Source organism: Galeopterus variegatus, unplaced genomic scaffold (genome assembly GCF_000696425.1).
Source record: "Galeopterus variegatus unplaced genomic scaffold, G_variegatus-3.0.2 Scaffold816, whole genome shotgun sequence".
Classification (NCBI taxonomy): Eukaryota; Metazoa; Chordata; class Mammalia; order Dermoptera; family Cynocephalidae; genus Galeopterus; species Galeopterus variegatus.
The window spans coordinates 333,895-355,571 of NW_007726927.1; the positions used below are offsets into that span (position 1 = coordinate 333,895).

At 42.5% G+C, this 21,677-nt stretch overlaps 1 protein-coding gene across 1 annotated transcript; it reads right to left on the reverse strand.

Annotated features, from left to right (window-relative positions):
- Positions 1–12,322: 12,322 nt before the first annotated feature.
- Positions 12,323–21,629, reverse strand: TLR10 (toll-like receptor 10). Its single transcript, XM_008572660.1, has 2 exons — positions 21,576–21,629; positions 12,323–15,276 (listed from the first exon to the last, which is right to left on the reverse strand). The coding sequence occupies exon 2, from the start codon at positions 15,212–15,214 to the stop codon at positions 12,779–12,781; it is 2,436 nt and encodes an 811-aa protein (XP_008570882.1). The 5' UTR covers positions 15,215–15,276; positions 21,576–21,629; the 3' UTR covers positions 12,323–12,778.
- Between the last annotated feature and the right edge of the window lie 48 nt (positions 21,630–21,677).

Below are 21,677 nucleotides of genomic sequence, written 5' to 3' on the forward strand. Positions count from 1 at the left end.
ACATGATCAAGCGTGATTCATCCCAGGAATGCAAGGATGGTTCAACATATGCAAATCAATAAATGTGATACACCATATCAAAAAAGTCAAGAATAAAAACAATATGATCTCAATAGATGCAGAAAAATATTTGACAAAATTCCACATCCCTTCATGGTAGTGACTCTCAACAACTCAGGTATAGAAGGAAAGTATCTCAACACAATAAAAGCCATATATGATAAGCCCACCATCAACATCATCCCAAATGGGGAAAAGCTGAAAGCTTTTCCTTTAATAACAAAAACAAGACAAGGATGCCCATTCTCACCACTCCTATTCAACATAATATTGGAAGTATTAGCTAGAGCAATCAGGGAAGAGAAAGAAATAAAGGGCATCCAAATTGGAAAAGACAAAGCCAAATTGTCCCTGTTCACAGATGACATGATCCTATATAGAAAAACCTGAAAACTCTACCCCAAAACTCCTAAACCTGATAAACAAATTCAGTAAACTTGCAGGACACAAAATCAATACACAGAAATCAGTAGTGCTTATATACACAAACAATGAGCAAGCAGGAAAAAAAAAATATCAAGAAAGCAAGCCCATTTACAATAGCTACCAGAAGAATAAAATACTTAGGAGTAAATTTAACCAAGGAGGTGAAAGAGCTGTACAAGGAGAACTTCAAAACACTGCTGAAAGAATTAAAGAGGACACCAAAAGATGGAAAGACATTCCACGTTCATGGATTGGATGAATTAACACTGTGAAAATATCCATACTATCCAAAGTGATCTACAGATTCGATGCAATCCCTATCAAAATACCAATGACATTCTTCACAGAAATAGAAAAAACAATCCTAACATTCTTTGAATTGTTGTGAGGTTCACATGACTAAATACACGTAGCTGCTTAGAACAACGGTACATTGAACACAGTAAATATTCAGTAAATAGCAATCATTATTAAAAAGGAATCTTCATCCTTGAAAGGTGGGGAATCACTCATCTATATGATCTCTGAAATCATCCTTTGTGCCTGTGAGTTGTAACAGCTCTATGAATTTTATGAAAAGTCTTGTGAGGGGGAAGACATTATTTGAGATTTATGTGTTGATGTTGCTTTTCTAAAGCAGAAAATGCCTAAGCCTAGGCGTCGTTTTCTAAGCTCGGGTGGGAGGCATTCTTGAAAGAGGGCCATATCTCTTCAGTTCTTCAGTTGCCAGTGTGGTGGGAAGAGGCCACAGTCAAAGACCGCTGGGCACCAGGACAACGGTCACACGTTTCCTGCAGTGAGGAAAGAACTGAGGGCCGTTCCCTCAGACTCAGATTGCCCACTGTGACTACTACAGGAACCACAAGGTGGCGCTGTGACCCAAGAATTTCGCACAAAGGCTCGCAGTTAAAAAACCTCCGTCCATTTTTAAAGCCTTCTTTCTCACCGCTCATCAAACTTTATTGTGCACATAAACCCAGCCGCGAGCCTGTTAAAATGTAGATTCTGATTCAGTAGGTCTGGGATGGAGCCTGAAATTCTGCATTTTTAACAAATTTTCAGGGGATGCCAGTGCTGTAGCGTGGTTCTAGCCAGAGGACAGCTTTCAGCATCTCTCCTTTGCTGTTGCTGGTTTGGGACAAGAATGAGAATTAGGTAGACCCCAAAAGCGGCCCTATACAGGGCCTATATATAGGCCCTACACCTATAGAAGGTAGTGAAGAGGAAGAAGAAGGAAAAGTGAGAAACAAACAAATAAACAAACCAGGGCAGCCTGTCTAGCAGTTCTGCCCTCTGAGAACTAATTAGGGAGCAGATGTCCTGGTCAGGGTGAGCTGGGGAAAGGGTTAGAATGGATCTTCCTGGTACCTTCTTTCTCTGATACAAAGGCTCATTCAAATGCAAACACTCCATAGCTTCCCCCAAAAGCCAAGTTGGGGTTTCTAACCGAGCCCATATAAATGGGTTGGAAAGAGTCAACCTTAGAATGAAGAAGTGGAACAGGAAGAGACGCTTTGCTAACCGGTTACTGTTGCATGCACAACAGGATCTATTTTCATACCATGAACTTCTGCTTTCCACAGTGAGAAGGGACTGCAACCAATGAAGTGAAACTGCTTCTCCCCCGTGCTGGGCGTTTGACGTCTGTCAGGCCCTTGCTCTAAGGCAGACGCATACTGAAAAGGGAAGTTGAATGCAGCCGGCTCCTGCTGGGTTGCTTCTCCTCTTGGTACTTTTCTTTTGGGGATTTGGTTTGGTTTTTCCTTTTTAATGATCTTCCTGTATCATTTTTGTCCTTTGCTTTCTTGGGCTTAAAGCTGCATTTTAAGACAGTATTAAAAACTTAAGACAGGCCGGCCCGGTGGTGCACTGGAGAGTGCGCCGTTTGGGAGTCCGGAGGCGCTCCCGCTGAGGGTTCGGATCCCATGTGGAGACCGGTTCCCGCTCACTGGCTGAGCGCGATGCGGGTGCAACACCGAGGGTTGCGATCCCGTTGCCGGTCCCCGGTACGGGTGCGACACCGAGGGTTGCGATCCCATTACCGGTCAGTAAAAAAGACAAAAAGGAAAAAAAAAAAAAAAAACTTAAGACAAAATTATATCTATTCAGTTTTTATCCATTGTATCAGTTCAATTTAATATTTCTCCAAATTTCTGCTTGTAAAGCCTAAGGAAGATGTTGGCCCTAAATTTTCTCTGAGGCTCTGAAATGGAGTTAATCCCCCTCCCCCATCCCATCTAAGCAGCCTTATGGGACAAACTTCCCTGTCCAATTTGCATAAAATGTGTAGCAGGGTGTCCTAGCTGCACCCAAACTTTTCTTTGGGTGACATTCACCCCTCACCATCTGTAAGCATATGTATGAACTGTTCTGCATAGGTAGGAGGAGGGCAGAGTATCTGGGGGTTGGAAAGGAGAGGTGGGAAGGAATAAGGACAGTGGAAGGAAGGGGTGCTGCGTCATGCTCCTGCACCCCCACCCCTGGGCTGGCTGGGAGCCCCCATGGAGGTTGGGAGTGAGTGCTGAACAAGTGGTCTCTGTGAGAGACTCAGTGAGACTCTGGGTCCCAGCATTGCAGCACTGGGATGCTGAGAAACAGTTGATACATAGTTTTTTGTTTGGGGATTTTTTTAATTAACATTTTTTTTTTTTTTTTACAGTCTATGATGTTGTTGCAGAGCAGTTGGGAGGGAGGGGGAGAGGGGAAAAGGGGAAGGAAATGTGATGGAAGAAGGAGGAAGGAGGAGGGGTGGGATTGAGGCCTGTGGCACCCCCCTCATTCCCACAGGGGAGACCAGGGGGCTTCCAGTGGTGGCTTGGTCATTGCTGGGCTGGGTGCAGATGTCAGAGGGGTGTAGCAAAAGCCCTCGCCCCCCACTGTCCCAGCTCAGGAACTCGGGCCTATCGCTGGGCTGGTTGTACATGTCGGGGAGTGTGGCCAAGTTCCTTGGCCCCCCACTGCCCTGGCTTGGGAAAGCCTGGGGCACTTCCTGCAGTGGCTCACTGGTCATTGCTGGGCTGGTTGAGGGTGTGGGGGGGCGTGGCTGTGACATACAGTTTTGAGGAGAGAGGTATTGAACCTACTGCTACATGGAACTCAGCATGGCTCCTGCTATGGTTTGAATATGGTTTGTCCCCACCAAACCTCATGATGGGGCTTGGTCCCCAATATGGCTATGTTGAGAGGTGGAAACTTTTGGGGGGCTAATGGGAGGTGTTTGGGTCATGGGGGCTCTGCCCTCCTGGGTGGCTTGGTGCTATTCTCATGGTAGCAGCTGCATTCTCCCTCTTGCAAGACAGGAATAGTTCTCTCAGAAATGGATTAGTTCCCGAGAAACTAATTGGGGTTGTTATAACGGGAGGACTCCCTTCATGATTTGCCATTTCACACATGTCTGCTTCCCTTTTGACCATCTGCCATGTTATGATGCAACACACAAGCCTTCACCAGGAGCTGGGCAGGTGCTGGTGCCATGCTTCTGAGACTTTCCTGCCTCCAGAATCGTGAGCCAGATAAACTTCTTTTCTCTGTAAATTACCCAGTCTCGGGTATTCTGTTATAGCAACACAAAACTAAAACAGCTCCTCACCTAAAGGATAATTGGATTTGGAATTATTGATTATTGAGAGAAAGCAGCCTTAGCATGGATATTAGCATGTCTAGAAGCCACCTTTATTTAGCAGTGTCAGCAGTGAGAGACTCTTGCAAGGACCTTGATAGGTCCCAGGTCTAGCCACCTGAGCGCTAGGGTGGAGTAGACTATGGCAGCCCCAAAGGTGAGTGCAGCTGACAGTGTGGTGTTGAGCCCAGGCGTGGCCCCTTGGGATCGAATGCACATACTCATGGGACCTTCACAGGAGGTCCAGAGGTCCCACTTCAGTGGGTGAGGGCAAGAACAAGAATTGGGGTCACTAATGTTGATGTGCCTTCTTTGTAGCCATGGCCGGTGAGGATTGCACACTAAATGATGAGACTTGCTCTTATGCAGCAAGGGGCCCCATCCAAGAAGAGAGTCCAGCAGGAACAAGTATTTCCAGGGTGACTTTAATATGAGAGAAAGCAGTGGTCAAGTTACCGAGCTCTTGGGAGGCAGAACATCAGAGCAACGAAAGCAGCCTCTATAACCAAACTGCCTTGGATTTCTGTCACTTACTAGCCATGAAGACATAACTTTTTGGTTGGGTACTTTATCTGTTAAATGAACATAATGACAAAATTTAACTCACAGGTCTACGAGGTTTAACAAGTATAACTCGTGATAGCCTTAGAACAGTGGCTGGCACATGCAAAACCTCAAGAAGGGTTAGCGATTTGTATTGCTAAGCACAAGGCCAGGATACTACTGACAGCCTTGTGGACACTGATTCCACTCTTTTTCAGAAATAAAAGAACCAGCAGGAGGTGGAGGGCTGATGGGTCTCTGGATCTCCTCAGGGCTAGTGAGTCCAGGAATAAAAAGAAGATATTGGTCCTAATGGGATACTGGAGCTCATCTGGTGTAGGTTCTTTCAGTACCTTTCTCTGGCCTATTTTTTTCGCAGGGTCAAATGTACCACTGCCAGGAAAGACATTTTTTTGCAGGAGAGGAGGCAGTTAGAAAGTTCCCAGGCACTACTAAGGGTTTAATTTCCTCCAGGGGGAGAAGAGAACTTAATAATGTGGGGCTTTAACCCGTCATGACAAAATGAGAAATGCCTCATCTCCTTTCAATTTTTAATAAAAACCACAGGAGGAACTTCCAATAACCTTAATATTGTAGTATTGGAATTTGCCTGTTCGAGTCTGTCACAGCAATCAATCATACCACTGAATTTCACCAGATCATCCATGAGCACTCAAAATAAAAACCGTCCTGCTGTCAGTGACTTACTCTGAACCTGAAACATGTCATTGTGCAGCCAAGAAATAAGAAGCAATATACGTTCTGGCTGCATGAGCCAGAATATTCTCCCTCTCAGGGCTGCTTCTAGGGTGTGCAAGTCCCCCAGAAAAGACTTTTTGCAGTCCAGGGCCCCTGTCTATATAAATAATTGAATTAAAGAATATGTTTTTAAAAGTATGGATCCAAGTAAGTTCCAGTGACTTGTTAATGAAGACGGGTAGAGAAGGGTTACATATTGTATATTGTCCCGTCAGTACATGTGAAGATTCTTTGTAGGGTCCAAGCACCATCTCTTCCTGTTCAAATCCAGGAACCATCTCTTCGTGCACTTTATTGTGAGTGCACTGTTCCTGGTTAATTTGATATCCCCCCAAAGAGAAAAGTATAGCAGAGCTGTAATTAATCACAAGGACATGGCTCTTCAGAACCTGCTTAGATTAAATAGTATAGATCTTCTCGCTTCTGCAGTTCCCCAGTAGCACGTCTGTGGGGCTGGTTGCATTAATACTCACGATGCTGCACCATCTAGTCACAATGGCTTCCAGCGACGCTCTCAAAGGTTATTACTGTGCTTTACTGATGCAAATCTTCCCCAGAGTATGCAAGAAAATGAGAGCTAATATTCGTTTTCTGGTTCTAAGTTTACTATTCAGAATTTTATAGTGTAAACATAGAACAACGCAGGTTCCAGCCATGACTTCTCTTGGCCTCTCAAGGTGGGTTACTCACTGCACTCCTAGAGTGGGAGCTCCTTAGATGCTGACTGAGCCCCGCCTTTCATGCCCGCCAGTGGGGTTCGGGTAGGTGAGGGGGTCCATGCACAAAAAGAGAAGAGCAGTCCCACCCCTGCAAGAAATATCTTTCCCTCAGCAGGCGCAGCTTAAGACTGATGGGGAGAGGATGATGTGACCACATCAGTGGGAGGCAAGAGAGACATTGGTTGGAAGGCCCGTTGGTGTGCAGTCTTGAAAGCCCCCCTTGAAGGCTGTCTGACAATACATGGTGGGAGCCTGCAGCAATGGCAGCTAGTGCCCTGGGTACCAGAGGCCGGGGGCCACGGGGAGCACAGGTTAAAGGACACCTGCTAACATGCCTGCCATCCTCAGGTGTTGTAGACAAGAGGTAGCACCACAATCAAAGCACAGGCCCACACTGGTGACTGGAGCCCAAGAGTTGGTGGTGGACCGCTGGTAGCCCAGAGCCCTGATGTCATCTTGTGTTCACTGTGACAGTCACCCCAAATCAATGTGTCAGCACCATGCTGGTGCCCAATCTTGGGTAACCCCACACTGCTTCGGCCAGCAGGAGTGATCTGTTTGCCAAGTCACCTGCCTCACATGGGGACCTGCTACCAGTCTCTGAGAGGACCCCAGGGGTATGAGTTCCAGAGATCCTCAGGGTATCTGGTTGACCCCATGTTCAGGGCAGAGAGTCAGAAGGGGAGAGATGAAGACTAGGGTTCATTTGGGTCTGGGTCTGGGTCAGGGCATCCCACCTGGAGAACACTGCCAGTCCTGGCAGGACCAGAGCCTGAGAAGGAAATTCAAGGAAGGCCCTCCAAAGTGTTGGAGGAAGAAGGTCTGGGGTGTGGGGCCATGGCTGGGGCTTCGTTGGCCCAGTGCTGCCCCTTTTTCTCTAAGGACAGAGGCAGTGGTTGGGGGTGGGGATCCAGACATCCCATTTGTGATGATGCATGTAAACTCTGAAATAGCTCAGGCACTAGCCCACAGCACACCCTGAGGTCAGGAGCTCCCAACAGGAACAAGTGAAGAGAAGAGCCATGGTGGGGGGGGGTGGTCAACAGGCCAACGATGGCACGTCCCAGAAAGTGTCAGCAAAAGTACACTTACTGAAGGTAAGGAATGTCCCCTGATGAGTAAAGTCTGTATCCTTCATTTTCAGCAACAAAGGCCAACACGGAAGTGGGCAGCCTCAGCAGAAGCCCTGCTGGACTTCAGAAGAGCAGAGAAGGCCGTTCAGCAAACGTCTTCAGACAGACTACGTCTCCCTCAGAAAGTACCCGGGGTGGCCATGTGCCAGCACTGTCGTAGGCGAAGATGGAGACAACATCCACAAGCAACACAGACAGAGTCTCTGCTCTAAAGAGTGCATTCTAGTGGGGAGACAGAGAATAAGCAGGATAAACAGAAAAACAATACAATAATTCAGACAGCGGCAAATGCGATGGAGAAAAGAAAAGCAAGGAAGGTGGAGAGAAGTGCAGCCATTTCCAACTAGGGCATCCAGGGACTTCATGGGGAGCACGCCTGGGCAAAGGCTTGAAGAATAAAGGGAATATTGAAATGTCCTGGGAAAATGTGAATAGATTTAGAATCTATTCTGTTGGCTTTTCATTCAAATATTTCAAAATAATTATTAGAATATGCACACATTGTTAATGTAGTTACCCCTGAGGCGGCTTGGACACCACTAACAAGACAGTCTGCGGACAAGTGCCCCTTATTGTGAAGAGGCAGGCGTGGGGCTGCTATCTGGAGTTGGACGGGCTTGGAGTCCCCACTCAACCTCCCTAACCCCACCCTGAATAACCCTACCTTTGGCTGCACTTTTGTCCTCAGGCAACTGGGACACAACATCCTCCAGCAGCTCCAGGGCCCCTTGCCTGTGGAGGGGAGCTGTGTCTCAGCGACTGGCTGTTGGAATCAATGTATGTTGCTTTGCGTTGCTTTGCTCTCCACAGATTTGTCACCCCACTTCCCCTGGGTGACAGAGATGCAAAGGATTACTCAAAGCCCATCTCTACTGAGCAGTGAGAGGCCCTGAAGTGGTTAGTCTCCTCGAACCCTCAAGAGAGAGGCATTCCTTCCTTGGGAAATTAACACCAAATTGGGGTTCTCTCCCTGCATTTATTTTCCAGACCAGGAAGTTACAGGAAGAGAACAAAGGTGGGGTTATAGTTTAACAATATAGGCTGGTAATTTTCAGTGAAATAAGCCAGATGACATTCCAGTAGACAATTAAGTGGGCCTATCAACAATAGTTTGAGGGCCGGCCTGGTGGTGCACTGGAGAGTGCGCCGCTTGGGAGTGCGGTGGCGCTCCCACCAAGGGTTCGGATCCCATGTGGTGACCGGTTCCCGCTCACTGGCTGAGTGCAGTGCGGGCGCAACACCAAGGGTTGCGATCCCGTTGCCGGTCCCCGGTACGGGCGCGACACCGAGGGTTGCGATCCCGTTACTGGTCAGTAAAAAAAGACAAAAAGGAAAAAAAACAAAACAAACAAAAAAACAATAGTTTGATCTTAGCAAACATTCCTTCCTATAGCAATTCTCAGTATCTTTACATAACAATCAGTAACTAGTCTGTCTTTGAGCCAGCAACCTGCTGTGCCACAATCCTTATCTTGCAACAGAGACTTATAGCCTGAGGGAAATTTCCAGTCCTCTGCAAGGTCAATATTTGAAACTGCAAGGCTTTGGAAAACCAGGCCCTGTGAAGTACAAATACTTTATAGTATATTCCACAAATGTCCAGGTGCAGACCAGCTCCAAATCCACAATCAGGAGTTGCTCATTGTGCTTGCCCTTGTGGGGACAGCAGGATGCACCTCAGACCCACTCCCTCCCTGTAGAGGGCTAAGGGGATCAAGGCCAGCAGCACATCATGTCCACAGCACACCAGGTGGAAAACTGAGCTAGCAACCGTGGCAAGTGTCCCCAGCAGGAGACCAGTGATGAAGCTGCCTGCAACACCTTCAGGAGAAACCAGGCTGCCCATTGTTCTCCATCCTTTGCACAGAGGACACGTTCCGGCTTGTGGACAAAGGGTGGCTGATCTGAGGAGCAAGTTATGGATAGAACAAGAATGTTGTTCTAGGGATGTCTGTCAGGCTGCAAATACAGGATGCTTTGTCAGTTGGGAAAGACTGAAGACAGAGTCCAGATCTCAAATGACCTTGGAGGCACAGGCGAGATATGCAAAGAACCTAATCCAGGGCTCTGGTCGTAAGAATGGCAATGAAAGGATTGAGATAATAAAATCAAATGCAAAAAGTCAAGGCCGGGCCGGCCTGGTGGCGCACTGCTACAGTGCACCGCTTGGGAGTGCGGCGGCGCTCCCGCCGAGGGTTTGGATCCCACATACAGACCGGTTCCCGCTCACTGGCTGAGCGAGGTGCGGGCGCAACACCGAGGGTTGCAATCCCGTTGCCGGTCCCAGTCCGGTGCGGGCGCGACACTGAGGGTTGCGATCCGTTGCTGGTCACGAAAAAAGACAAAAAGGAAAAAAAAAAAGTCAAGGCCACTTTGTTAAGGATTGGAAGGAGAAGCATTAGACTAGGAGCTAGAGACTAATGTTTGACCTCGGGCCTGGCTGAGTTATTTATACTTCTAAAGCCTCAATGTCCCCTTTTGAAAGTGAGAGTTATACTTGATTATGTCCAAATTCTCACTCAGTTTAAACATTCCTAGTCTATATCTCTTGAATGGCTCATCATAATAAATAAAGGAGTGAACCTTACGGAAACATTTGCGATAAATTAGATTTAAAAGTCCCCCTCTCTCCAAATCTGTCTATAATTCGAGGATTACAACCTCATTTCAGTACAGCCCTCTTTGCCACATTTAGAGAGAATATAGACCATTCTTAACAACTCGGCTATAGCCATCCAGAAATCATTGCCATCTATCTGCAGAGATGCTCAGTGATTGTGAAGGCCCCTGAGAAGTCCGCAGACAGACTTCAACCATATTGGCAGAGAGAGAGTTCAGTCTCCTTGGGAAAGAATGGAAGAAGCTTCAGGTTGATAAATGGCAAGGAAATGAGAAGGAGCTTGCAAGTTCACAAGATCTGGGGTCATTTCCAAAACATGCTCAGAGGTGTTTGCCAGCTTCTGTTAGGGCATGTAGCCTGTGGATACTCCCTGCCCGTCAATGTCATGACTCAGGAGAGTGGGTTATTGTCAAAATCTGAAATTTCTTGGGCAAAAACATATCATCGAGTCTGCATGAGGCTAGGTGTTACTTGAATCTCAAGCCCCCAAAAGTAAATAACATTCAACTCATGTAAAGCTCCTTTTCTCTGATTGTGAGCCACAACAGTCAAAACCAACCACATTAGGAAATTTTGCCTGGTTTCTAAGTTTCTGAGAAGGGAACAGTACTATGGTCTGATAGGGAAGATGTAAGGTTGTCCAGCTGCTGAAACTGGAACTTGCTGAAAGCTAAGCCTAATGTGTTATTTTTAAAATTGTAATAAAACCTATTTATTTAAAAAACTGAACAACTAAACTGAGGATTCTACCACAAAATAAATCTTGGTCACTTTAGGGTTAATGTTCTTGACCTTCTTTTACATGTTCCCAGTTAATTAATCTTTAAAGGTAAGAGTCTCATAGTGATTAATTTACTCAAGATTTACAAACCCTCACTCCTCCAGAAGCCAAGAATCACACTGCTGTCCATGGCCCAGCCCGGGCAGGCTTTCGCCCCATGCTCTGCCCTCACTCTGCTGTGGTTTCCTTGGGTTTCCCCTTCTGCCAAATGGACCAGGGGCTCACCAGGGAGGGGACAGAGACACACACAGCCTCAAGGCTGCTGAACTGTAGCTTCCCAACTCCAGCTACCGGCCAACTGGTAGCAACATGACTCCTACATGGACACCCAGCCCTCTCCCTACACTCTCAGGTTGGCCTTCTTGAGTGCAATTTTTAAAATAACTACTAGCATGAGGAATTCATAAGACCACACACTGTAAGGAAATAAAGTAGATGCAGAGTCCAGTTTTAACCTGCTTAGGTAAGTTTTATTAGATCGAATGAGGTGAAAAATAGATGTATTTATGGGTCCAGAGCAACCATATATTAGTAATTTCACATGACTCAAGCTATACTCAGTAGTCCTTCAATTCTGGATTCTCTGTCTCTCACCTGAGTTTAACCTGTTCCTGCTCTTCCTCCCCAGCTTCCCAGGATTTGCCTTCAAATTCCACCATCTGTCCTGAAGCCAGTTGAGTCCTCAGTAAGTTGCTTTGCCTACCAACATGCATTCTATAAACCTTAACTGAGCACCTTTTCTGAACCAGGGACTGAGCAAACTGCTGTTGATACAAGGGCAGATGTAAGTCTGTCCTAGCCTTTGAGGAGTTCACAGTCCAGTGAGAAACAGAAACTTGAAAAGCATACATAATCAGTTTGGTAATAGAAATATGTCCAAAGTGTTAAAGAGAATCAAGAAGTATCATGCTTAGGAATAAGGAAGATTTCAAAAAAGAATTAATATTTGATTGTTCCTTGAAGGAATTATAAGATTTCCTGAACAAACCAAGGTGGGAGGCAGGCAGGCACATGCAGGCAGGAACGATCCCAAATGTAAGATCTAAGGGCATGAAAAAAGACAGAATGTTCTGGGAAAGGGCCAATAACTCAATAGGGCTCAGTGATAGGATGCAGAGAGGGACAAGGAGATGTGTCAGATCTTAAAGGAGACTGCCATTTTCTTCCTTTATCATGTCATAAGCCAAAAAATTTTTTCTAACCAGGAAAGTGACATGATATTTGTTTTTGAAAATACAGTTTTGCAAAATTTTGCAAAAAGAGTGCTTTTTTTTTGTTCCTGTGATCCATGAGACTAGAAGGAAAGAAGCAAAATAAGTAGAAAGTATAAGACTTTAAAAATTATCTTTACTGTTTTTTTTTTCTACTTACAAAAGAAATACAGGTTCATTCGAAGCAATTCTAACATTACAGAAATATACATCATAGAAATCAAACACTCCTCCTAATCCAGCTTCCCAGACCCAAACCACCGTTACTACACCCATGCACGGGTATTGGATTTCTTTAGACTTCTGTTTCATTGTATAAACAAACATATTAATATAATTTTCTCCATTTCTGTAAATATAGAACTGCCTCATTCCTACTTACAAAAGAAATACAGGTTCATTCGAAGCAATTCTAACATTACAGAAATATACATCATAGAAATCAAACACTCCTCGTAATCCAGCTTCCCAGACCCAAACCACCGTTACTACACCCATGCACGGGTATTGGATTTCTTTAGACTTCTGTTTCACTGTATAAACAAACATATTAATATAATTTTCTCCATTTCTGTAAATATAGAACTGCCTCATTCTTTTTAATGACTATGTAATATTCTACTGCATTAACATACTATAATTTATTAAATCAACTCTTGTTTTGTGGCTATCTGGGATGTTTTCAATTTCTCATGATTATAAACAATGCCGGGATGAATACCTTTTAAACCTTTGCATGCTTGTGTAGGTGTTTCTGTAGGATACATTCTTGGAAATCCTTTTAGGAACTGACATGAATGGAATAACCATTTTTCATTTTCATAGATATTGCCAAATTGTCATTATAAAGTTTATATCAGTTTATATCCCAACAGTGTATGAGGTCCCAATTTCCAGCGGGGACGGTTTATAGGCAGTCTGATCTAATCAGAGAGATTGCTGAGCCTCGGGACTCTTCATTCAGCTCTGTAAATGTCTGTAGTTCACACATTTCTCTGGTGTCTGATAAATTAACATTAATAGCAGCTCGAAGTTTTGCCCAAAAAAGCCCACATTTACGCCTATCCTTGGGCCATTCCAAGCATGCTTTCTTTTCCATGAGAGCTTTCAGCTTATGATACTTGCTAGGAATGCAGTAGAATGGAACGGGTTCCAGCAAGATAAGAATTATATGATCAGAATTTTCATAAAAGAGATTGTGGTGGGCAAAGTAGAGTTCATAATGGCACCACTCATTCTGAACAAAGTTGGGAGACAAAACAAAGATGGACTTGTAACTCTTCTCAATGCAGTTTATGATATTTTCAGTAATGCTCTTGCCAGGATCAAAGTTTCTCTCATGAAGGCAAATCAAAACAGAACCATCGTCTTTCTCTAGATTGGGGATCAATTCATTCTTCACCCAGGGAGAATCATGCTCATTGTATGAGATAAATGCATGGAATTGGACATTTCTCTTGAGTTGTTCTTGAGTTGTCTTAGTAACCCAGTGCCATGTTTGTGTCCACTGACCCAGCATCCTGAGATACCAGGGCAGATCGAAGTGGTGGCAGCAGAAGGCCACAGCCACCCCCAGAACTAGCATAATAACCGCAATGGTGACAATCAACAGAGCTGTGTTGCAATATAATTCAGGAAGATGAACATCCTTTAACTGAGTCCCCCTTAGATTTAAAGGGTATTCACAGATATATGAATCTGACCATCCAAACATCATGCCCTCTGAATATTTTCCAAGCTGAATAAAATCTCTTAATTCACAAGTACACCGGAATGGATTTCCTCCTGCGTTTAGAGTCTTAACTTCCTGGCAGCTGTGAAAAAAATCTAGAGATGGGCTGAGAATTAAGTTCATTTCAATGTTCAGAACTGAGAGTCTTCTGAAATGACTGCACCCAGGAAGATCAGTTAGAAAATTAAATGCAATATTTAGTTCTTGTAAAGACTTCAGATGAATAATGTCTTCAGGAACAGTTTGAATTCTGTTACTATTCAAATCAAGTATTTGAATACTTCTGGGCAAGCACCTGAAAACAGAATCAGCAAACTGATTGGATGACAGGTTCATGGTGATCAAGGTTTCCGGCCATGAGCAATTTTCATCATTTTCATGTTGTAATAGATTTTGGCTCAGATCCAAGTGTTTCAGAAGTGTATTGTTAGCAAAGCCACTCACTAAGGAAAGTGTCTCCAGTTTATTGCCCTTCAAAATAAGAGTTTTCAAATGAGGCAATTGGATAGGCCTTTTAAACAGGTCATCTGTTAAGATATTATTGGCAAAATTTAAATATTGGACTCTTGTAGGATAATTAGGAAAAAGCATGTGTGGCATTTGTGCATCTGATATTGTCAGGTTTTCTATATCCATTTTGGTAAATAGCAAATAGATTTTATCCTGTGGAATATAAAAAATTCTGAAATGTACATGCTCCAATTTTATAGTTTTCATTACAGTATTTGAGTAATCAAATGAACTGTGGTCAAGATAAACTTTACCTCCAAAAATCAAATTTTTGATGTGGAAGTATTCCACTGATGAATGCCAAACAAATTGGAAGATAAGCAGAAGGTCATCCCAGAGTAAATCAACTTTATTAAGTAACAGAACAGATGTCTTGGCATTCTCTAAAATAAGATTTTGTTGAGTTTCATAACTTACAAATTGGCTTTTGCCATCTATATTTGTCATTTCTAATATTTTTGAAGTTTTAATTCCATCACGCAAAAGAACCCAGAAATTTACATCCATTGGTAAAACAATGTGAAGTTTTGTTGTGTTTAAGATGGGAAGGCTACCTTCTTCATAATGAGAAAGAGTCCTCAATCCTAAGAGGACACTATTTAGGTGCAGATGAGCAATTTTCTGGAAATCTGATTTTTGTATTTTTGCTCCACTCAAACCTAGGATTTCCAGGTGTGACATGTTGCCAGTTTCCTCACAGATAGGTATGGTGTCAAAGTCATTAAAAGAAAGATCTAAATGTCTGAGACCTGCCAGTGAATACCAAGTTACAATCTTCAGTCTGTTGTAAGACAAATCTAAATATCTTAACTCCTTGTTGAATTCAAAAATTTTCATATCCAGCTCTTGGATTCTGTTACGGCATAGAATCAGAACTTTCAGTTTGGAGACAGAATGAAAATCTGAGCTCTGGAGTTGAAAAAGGAGGTTGTAGGATAAATCCAGTGTGGTTGTTGTTGGGGTCAAGTCTGCAGGAACCTTTCTTAGAGACATGTTGGAGCAATTGGTAGTCAATTCCTTTTCCTCTGGCATTTTCGAAGCCCAGCCCTCTACTGACATAACAATACTACAAAATATGCAAATGTTCCTAATAAGTCCCATTGTGTTTCCAAGGATTTTATCACCAGTTTCCTCATATGAATGATGAAGATGAGTTCAAAGCCCTAGAAAAACAGCATTTAATGTTAGGTCTGGCTTGTCAAATCCTGTAGAATTTTTATTTCTATTTTTTAAATGTCAACATCTGACTATATTCACAAAGAGGTTGAAGTAAAGTCCCAATCTGTATATTGAGTCTCTGATGTGGTCTCAGAGCCTTGGCTGATAGATCTCTAAGCCAGTTTCTGTGCCATGTCCCTATTGCTGAGGCAAGTCAGGGTCTTCAGAGAGAAAGAGTCTCGCATCTCCTTTTGATAGCCTGAAAGTTTTAAGAAAATTGAAAAGTGATTTTTTCATCATCAAATATTGTGGGCCATTGAATTAATATCATGGACTTATTGCTCAGCTTCTATATTTGTGGGCACAGAAATTTGTGGAGCTAACAACTGATTTTCAACTACACTTACCCATACACCTGGAAGGCCCAAAACATAGAAACAAACAGAATAATTCCTGTCCTTATACCTCCACATGTCTTAAGGTTGGTGACAAAAGCAATTTGGATCACTGCCAAATAATAGGGATAATGATAAAAAAGTTTACTGGGGGCTTTCAATGTCCCAAAATATATACTACATGCTTTATATATATTATCTTCTTTTTTATCACAATACTGTGTGAGGGAAGTACTGTTACCCCACTTTACAGATGAGAAAACTCATGGATGCAGAATTCTGAGGACTTTGAGAGAACAGTCAGGCTTCAAGTTGTTTGATTAGACACAGAACAGAGGTGGTTAGAGAACTAAGATTTTCAGTCTTCATCATTCAGATAATTATGAAGTACCTAGTCTGCCAGAAACTTTTCTAGGCACTGGGGAAATAACAGTAAACAGAATAGAAAAATTTCTGTTCCTACAAAGCTTACATTCTAGTGAGGGGGTAAGAAAAGAAATCATAAGTGAAATAGTACTTCATCATTCAGATAATTATGAAGTACCTAGTCTGCCAGAAACTTTTCTAGGCACTGGGGAAATAACAGTAAACAGAATAGAAAAATTTTTGTTCCTACAAAGCTTACATTCTAGTGAGGGGGTAAGAAAAGAAATCATAAGTGAAATAGTAAATTTCTATATTAGGGGGTGATAAGGACTCCAGAGAAAAATAACTAGATGAGGAGAACAGAGAGAGACTGGGAGTGACTTTTTTGTGTACAGTGGTAAAAAAAAAAATCTTCCCTGATATGGTGACCAATGACCTTTGTGCCGAGATCTAAAGGGAGTGAGGGAGCAAGCCATTTGTCTGGGGAAAGAGCATTTTGAAGCAAAAGAACAGCAAATACAAGTTCAAAAATCCTGATGTGGGAACTTACTTGGAAAACATGAGGAATGACGGGAGAGGAGTTGGGGAGTAGATAAGAGAAGAGGTCAGATCATGTAAGAACGTGCGACTTTCCTCTGACTGAAATAAGAAACCCGTGGAGGATTTAGGGTAGAGGAGGGGTAAGTCCTATTGTTTATTTTAAGGATTCCTCTGTTTCTTGGATGGAAATGACTGGAAGGGCACAAGGCTGGCAGGGAAGACCCCAGGGGACACTGTAGAGTAACTCGTGTGAGAAAGAAGGTAGTGGCAGAGGGGAGAGGGGGTTCAGTTCTAATATCGGGTTAGTAAACTCTTCAACATTATGTCCTCCCACACCAGGCACTTTGAAAGTACCAAGGGAAGGTAATAAATGAGCAGTGTTGAGAGATTTCCTGCTCCAATCTCCTTCAGACTGGTCACTCCCATAGGCAAGCAGTGGGAACAAAAGCCATGCTCAATGGGAAGGACGTGGAAGAGAGAGGCTGGCTGTACTTTTCCTGCTGTCCCATTATTCTCAGAGGGTGTGTGTGTGTGTGTGCATGATGCATGCAGACATGGTGGAGTAACAAAATTGGCAGAATGAAGACATAAAGCCATGTAGAGTATTACCTTACTCTCATACGGATTTCTCTTTTTCTGGGAGCTTCCCAAATATTTTTTTTCCTTGAAGTGAAAAAATTCTAGGAAACGTGGATATTTCCCAAAATAACTTTAAAAAGAAAACGCTTTGTTCATCTTAGTTCAGGTTGCTAACAAATCACCACAGACTGGGTACCTTAGACAACAGACATTTACTTCTCCCAGTTCTCGGTACCGGGAAGTCCAAGATCAAGGAGCTTGGTCTATGCATTTCCTGGTGAGGGCCCTCTTCCTGGTTTTAAGACAGCCACCTTTTTGTTGTATCTTCACAGGGAGGATAACACAGAGAGAGAGAGAAAGCCACTCCCGGATTTTCCATATAGCCATTAATACCAGTTGAGTATACCTAGCATCTTATTCGGATGTTGGTAACACACATCATCACGGTACCTTTGTGTGAATTCCCTTACATTGTACACTTGGAGAATTGCTATTATTTAAAAATATATATTAATTACCCACATTGATGATATAATTTTTATATTCTATAAACTATTGTTTCTGGTAAGTATCTTCAGATATTTTGGGGAAAAAACAAATTGATATCGGTGAGATCACCACCATTAGATGATTTCTCAGAACACCAATTTTTAAAAACATGGCTTCAGGAGGACATTATGTTAAGTGAAATAAGTCAGGCACAGAAAGATGAATACTGCATGTTCTCACTCATATCTGGAAGTTTTAAAAGTTGATTTAATAGAAGTAGAGAACAGAATAGTCATTACTAGAGGCTGGAAAGGGGAGCAGGTGGAGGGTGAAGGGGAGGTTGGTTAACAGACACAAAATTACAACTAGATAGGAATATGTTCTAGTGTTCTACAGTTATTCTTAACTAGTGTTAAGAATAATTTATTGTATGCTTTCAATTAGCTAAAAGAGAGGATTTTGGGGCCGAGCCCATGGTGCACTCGGGAGAGTGGGTTCGGAACCACGCACTCCCGCCATGGGTTCGGATCCTATATAGGGATGACCGGTGCGCTCACAGCGCTCACTGGCTGAGCACGGTGTGGCCGGTCTCAAAAAGGACAAAAAAATAAATAAAAAATAAAAAGTAAAATAAAAGAGAGGATTTTGAATCTTCCCAACACAAAGAAATGATGAATGTTTGAGGTGATGGATATGTTAATTATCCTGATTTGATCATTACACGTTTATACATGTATCAAAATATCACACTGTACCCCATAAATATGTACAATTATTATCTGTCAATTGAAAATAAAAAAACTAAATGAGAAAATATCTCTTACCTACCGTGACAGAACAGTGAGTTATTCTGTTGCTTAGAATCTGGACCAACATTTAGTGTTTCTTTTTTTTAAAAGCATTAAGGTGATTATTGTAGTCATCTAAAATTAAAAACTTTTTTACGAATTCGAAAAAAAACATGGCTTCAAATGATTTAAGATGCTTTCAGTAGTATTTTTCTTTGCTTACATTTTAGAGACTCCCTAGTGTATAGTATATACTAAACTATTATACTGCATTATATGTAAATACAATATAGTAGAGTTATCAGAAAACAATAAGTGAAAATTCTATTTAATTAATTAAGTTCCTGACAGATTTTCAAAGTGTTATATATTTAGGAGTGAGTTTTCTATATCTACTTTCAAATATTCCCAATAGAAAATCAGTTTATAACTGTTTCCTGGAGGAGTAATCACTGCTCAAATTATCGTGTCCATAACACCTGGTGTTACACATTAAATTTCAGAAGATCTTAATTTTTGTGCCACTAGATGTGGAAAATGATTTTCCATGAATTCACTGTCTCTTATGAATGACTACTTAGTAGATGAACTTTTGTTCATTGTTTATTGATGGTACCACATCCCTCAGCCCCATGAGAGTTGTCTTGTTCACTTCTGTATCCCTGGCACATAGAGAAGTGCCTAGCACCTGGCATGTGCTTAGTAAATACTCGTTAGATGTACGTATGAATGAATGAACGATCTCAACATTTTATCCCCTAGCACAGGATGGTGTGTGATATGATTTCAAAAATATGTGTTGAATGAATGAATTTGTGTTTGAATTCCTGATATGGTAGTAGTGCATGATGTTTATTTTATTATTTTTTTTTTTTTCAAAAGATGACCGGTAAGGGGATCCTAACCCTTGACTTGGTGTTCTCAGCACCACGCTCTCCAAAGTGAGTCACGGGCCGGCCCTATGCATGATGTTTAAAGAATGAGTTTGGTGTTAGGGATTGATAGATCTGTGTTCAAGCCCAATATTAACCAATCACTGATTATGTAACCTGGATCATTTACTTAACCTCTGAAAGTTTCAGTTTTCTCATCTGTAACATGAGGCTTGTGCAGAGTCATAAAATAGATAATGCATACAAATCAGTTAGCATCGTGCCTAGCATGTCACACTTAATAAGTGGTAGCAATTACCAGGGCCAAGACCAGGTGAGGCAACTAAGGCACAAGTTTTAAGGGGGTACCAAGGAACTCGGTAATTAAGATAAATAACATTTTAATGAAATATTTTTTAAAATCAAAATTAATGCAAAAATCCTTGTTGAATAAAATATGGAAATTTTTCATAAAGACAAGATCAGTATTACTGAATTTTTCTTTTGCCTCATGCTCCATTAAGGCTTGGCAAAACCCTGGCTGTTACAGTGATTAAGCCAATAAAGTGCTTTTAACGTCATCATGTCACAGACCACTTTAAATTGTAGCCACTTATTTTAAGCTTCTAAATCTGTGAGTCATGGCCTTTGCCAAGTGCAGCAGAATCTACCCAGTTGCTTTATCTGGAATCCCCTGGGTTGAGACAACAGAGTTTCCATCTCTCCCCCACCTCTTCCCCCTACCCAACACCACAACCTTATCTCAAACAATAATGGGAGAAGAACTGTTTTTGAACGTCTCTTAATATAATAAAATGAAAAGGTCCTATCCCTCAGGCAATGCATATGCAGCATGGCATTTCATTAAAACTTTTTAAAAAGTAGGACATCAACTTTGACGAAAAGTAAATAGTATATAAATATAAATAGTATATATTATTATCATATTTCTACTGCTATTACTACTATGCAGAAAGCAGGTGAAAAACAGAGAATGATTTTCCTTAATAGCTCGTGACTTAAAAGCCCAAGTCAGAAGACACCAGGAAATGACAATTGATGGTTTGCCAAAGAACACTTCATCATCTAATTTCTGTTTTCCCAGTAATGCAAAGATAGGAAGACAGGGTTAAAAATCCTTTGAACGTTGAATGATCTTTGCAACACAAAGAGTGAGAGTGACATTTTTTTGAGTGTTTCCTACGTGTCCAACATGGAGCTAAGTGCTTTCCACACATCTTATTCAATCCCCTCAACAACCCAACAAAATGGTGGCTGTTGTCATTCCTGTTTTCCAGATGGAGGAGCTAATGCCCAGAGATTAAGTACCTTGCCTAAGATGACCCAGTGAACAAGTGGTGGAGCAGGGATTTGAACCCAGACCTGTCTGCTCCCTTCTGGATGGTTAAACCCAAGTTGAAGGCATCTCAAACCCTGAAATGAGGTAGCTTAGTAGGTGATTACCGAGTTCGAATCCATTGATCTGGTTATGTGCCCCAGTGACCACGTCCTCCCTTCCCACCCCACATGACTATCTCCGAAGTGGTATGAAGCTTCTATGGGACACTCTGTGAGATGTCACAAAGTTCAAGAGACTTTGTCTACATATACATATATGCTTAAGAAAGTTATAAGTTCACAAAAATTGAAGTAAAACTCGAAGAGTACACACAACACTAATGAATAGCTCAGTGTAGATGATCTGGGAGAAAGTTCTCATAAGAATCAAAAGACTGGATGTTGCTAACCAGCCTCTACAGCAGCCACAGGCCACCTTTGGCCACTGTGGACTTCTGAGGGAAACTGAGCAGGAACTGCACGGTACAAGACCCATCAGATCTGCTTCTACTTTTAAACATGCAACACTAATGCAGAACTCTTGAATGGGGTAAAGGAGCAACAGACATGCCTTAAATAGCCAAGATCTCATCCAGCTGATGCTGTTAACATGTATTATGGGAAAAGAAAAGCTAGAGAAAACTCACCACAATACCTGGGGTCATCCACTCCAGATGGAAGGGCTGACCAGGTTTAATCCACAACGAGCAAAAGGAAACCCAAACCCCCAAGCACTGGCAAGACAGTTCTTCAGATCAATAGCCTCAAGGTCTCTAATCATTAATCTTTAGGCAAAATAGTAAATACTAAACATCTGAGTCAGCCTACTTTCCTCCAGTCTATAATAGCTCAGATTATCTCCTCTTTAGAAAAGACTCACGGTAACCCCTATTTCTTTTTCGTGAGTGTTACAACAAAGCAAGCTAACAGTTCTTACCCCAGGGCTTGCACCGTCTCACAGAGCTGCAGGTGTGGGGATGATTCACTGACAGGGTCAGAATGGGCTGCAGGAGCGGATTGAATCAAGCTTTTCTGTGAA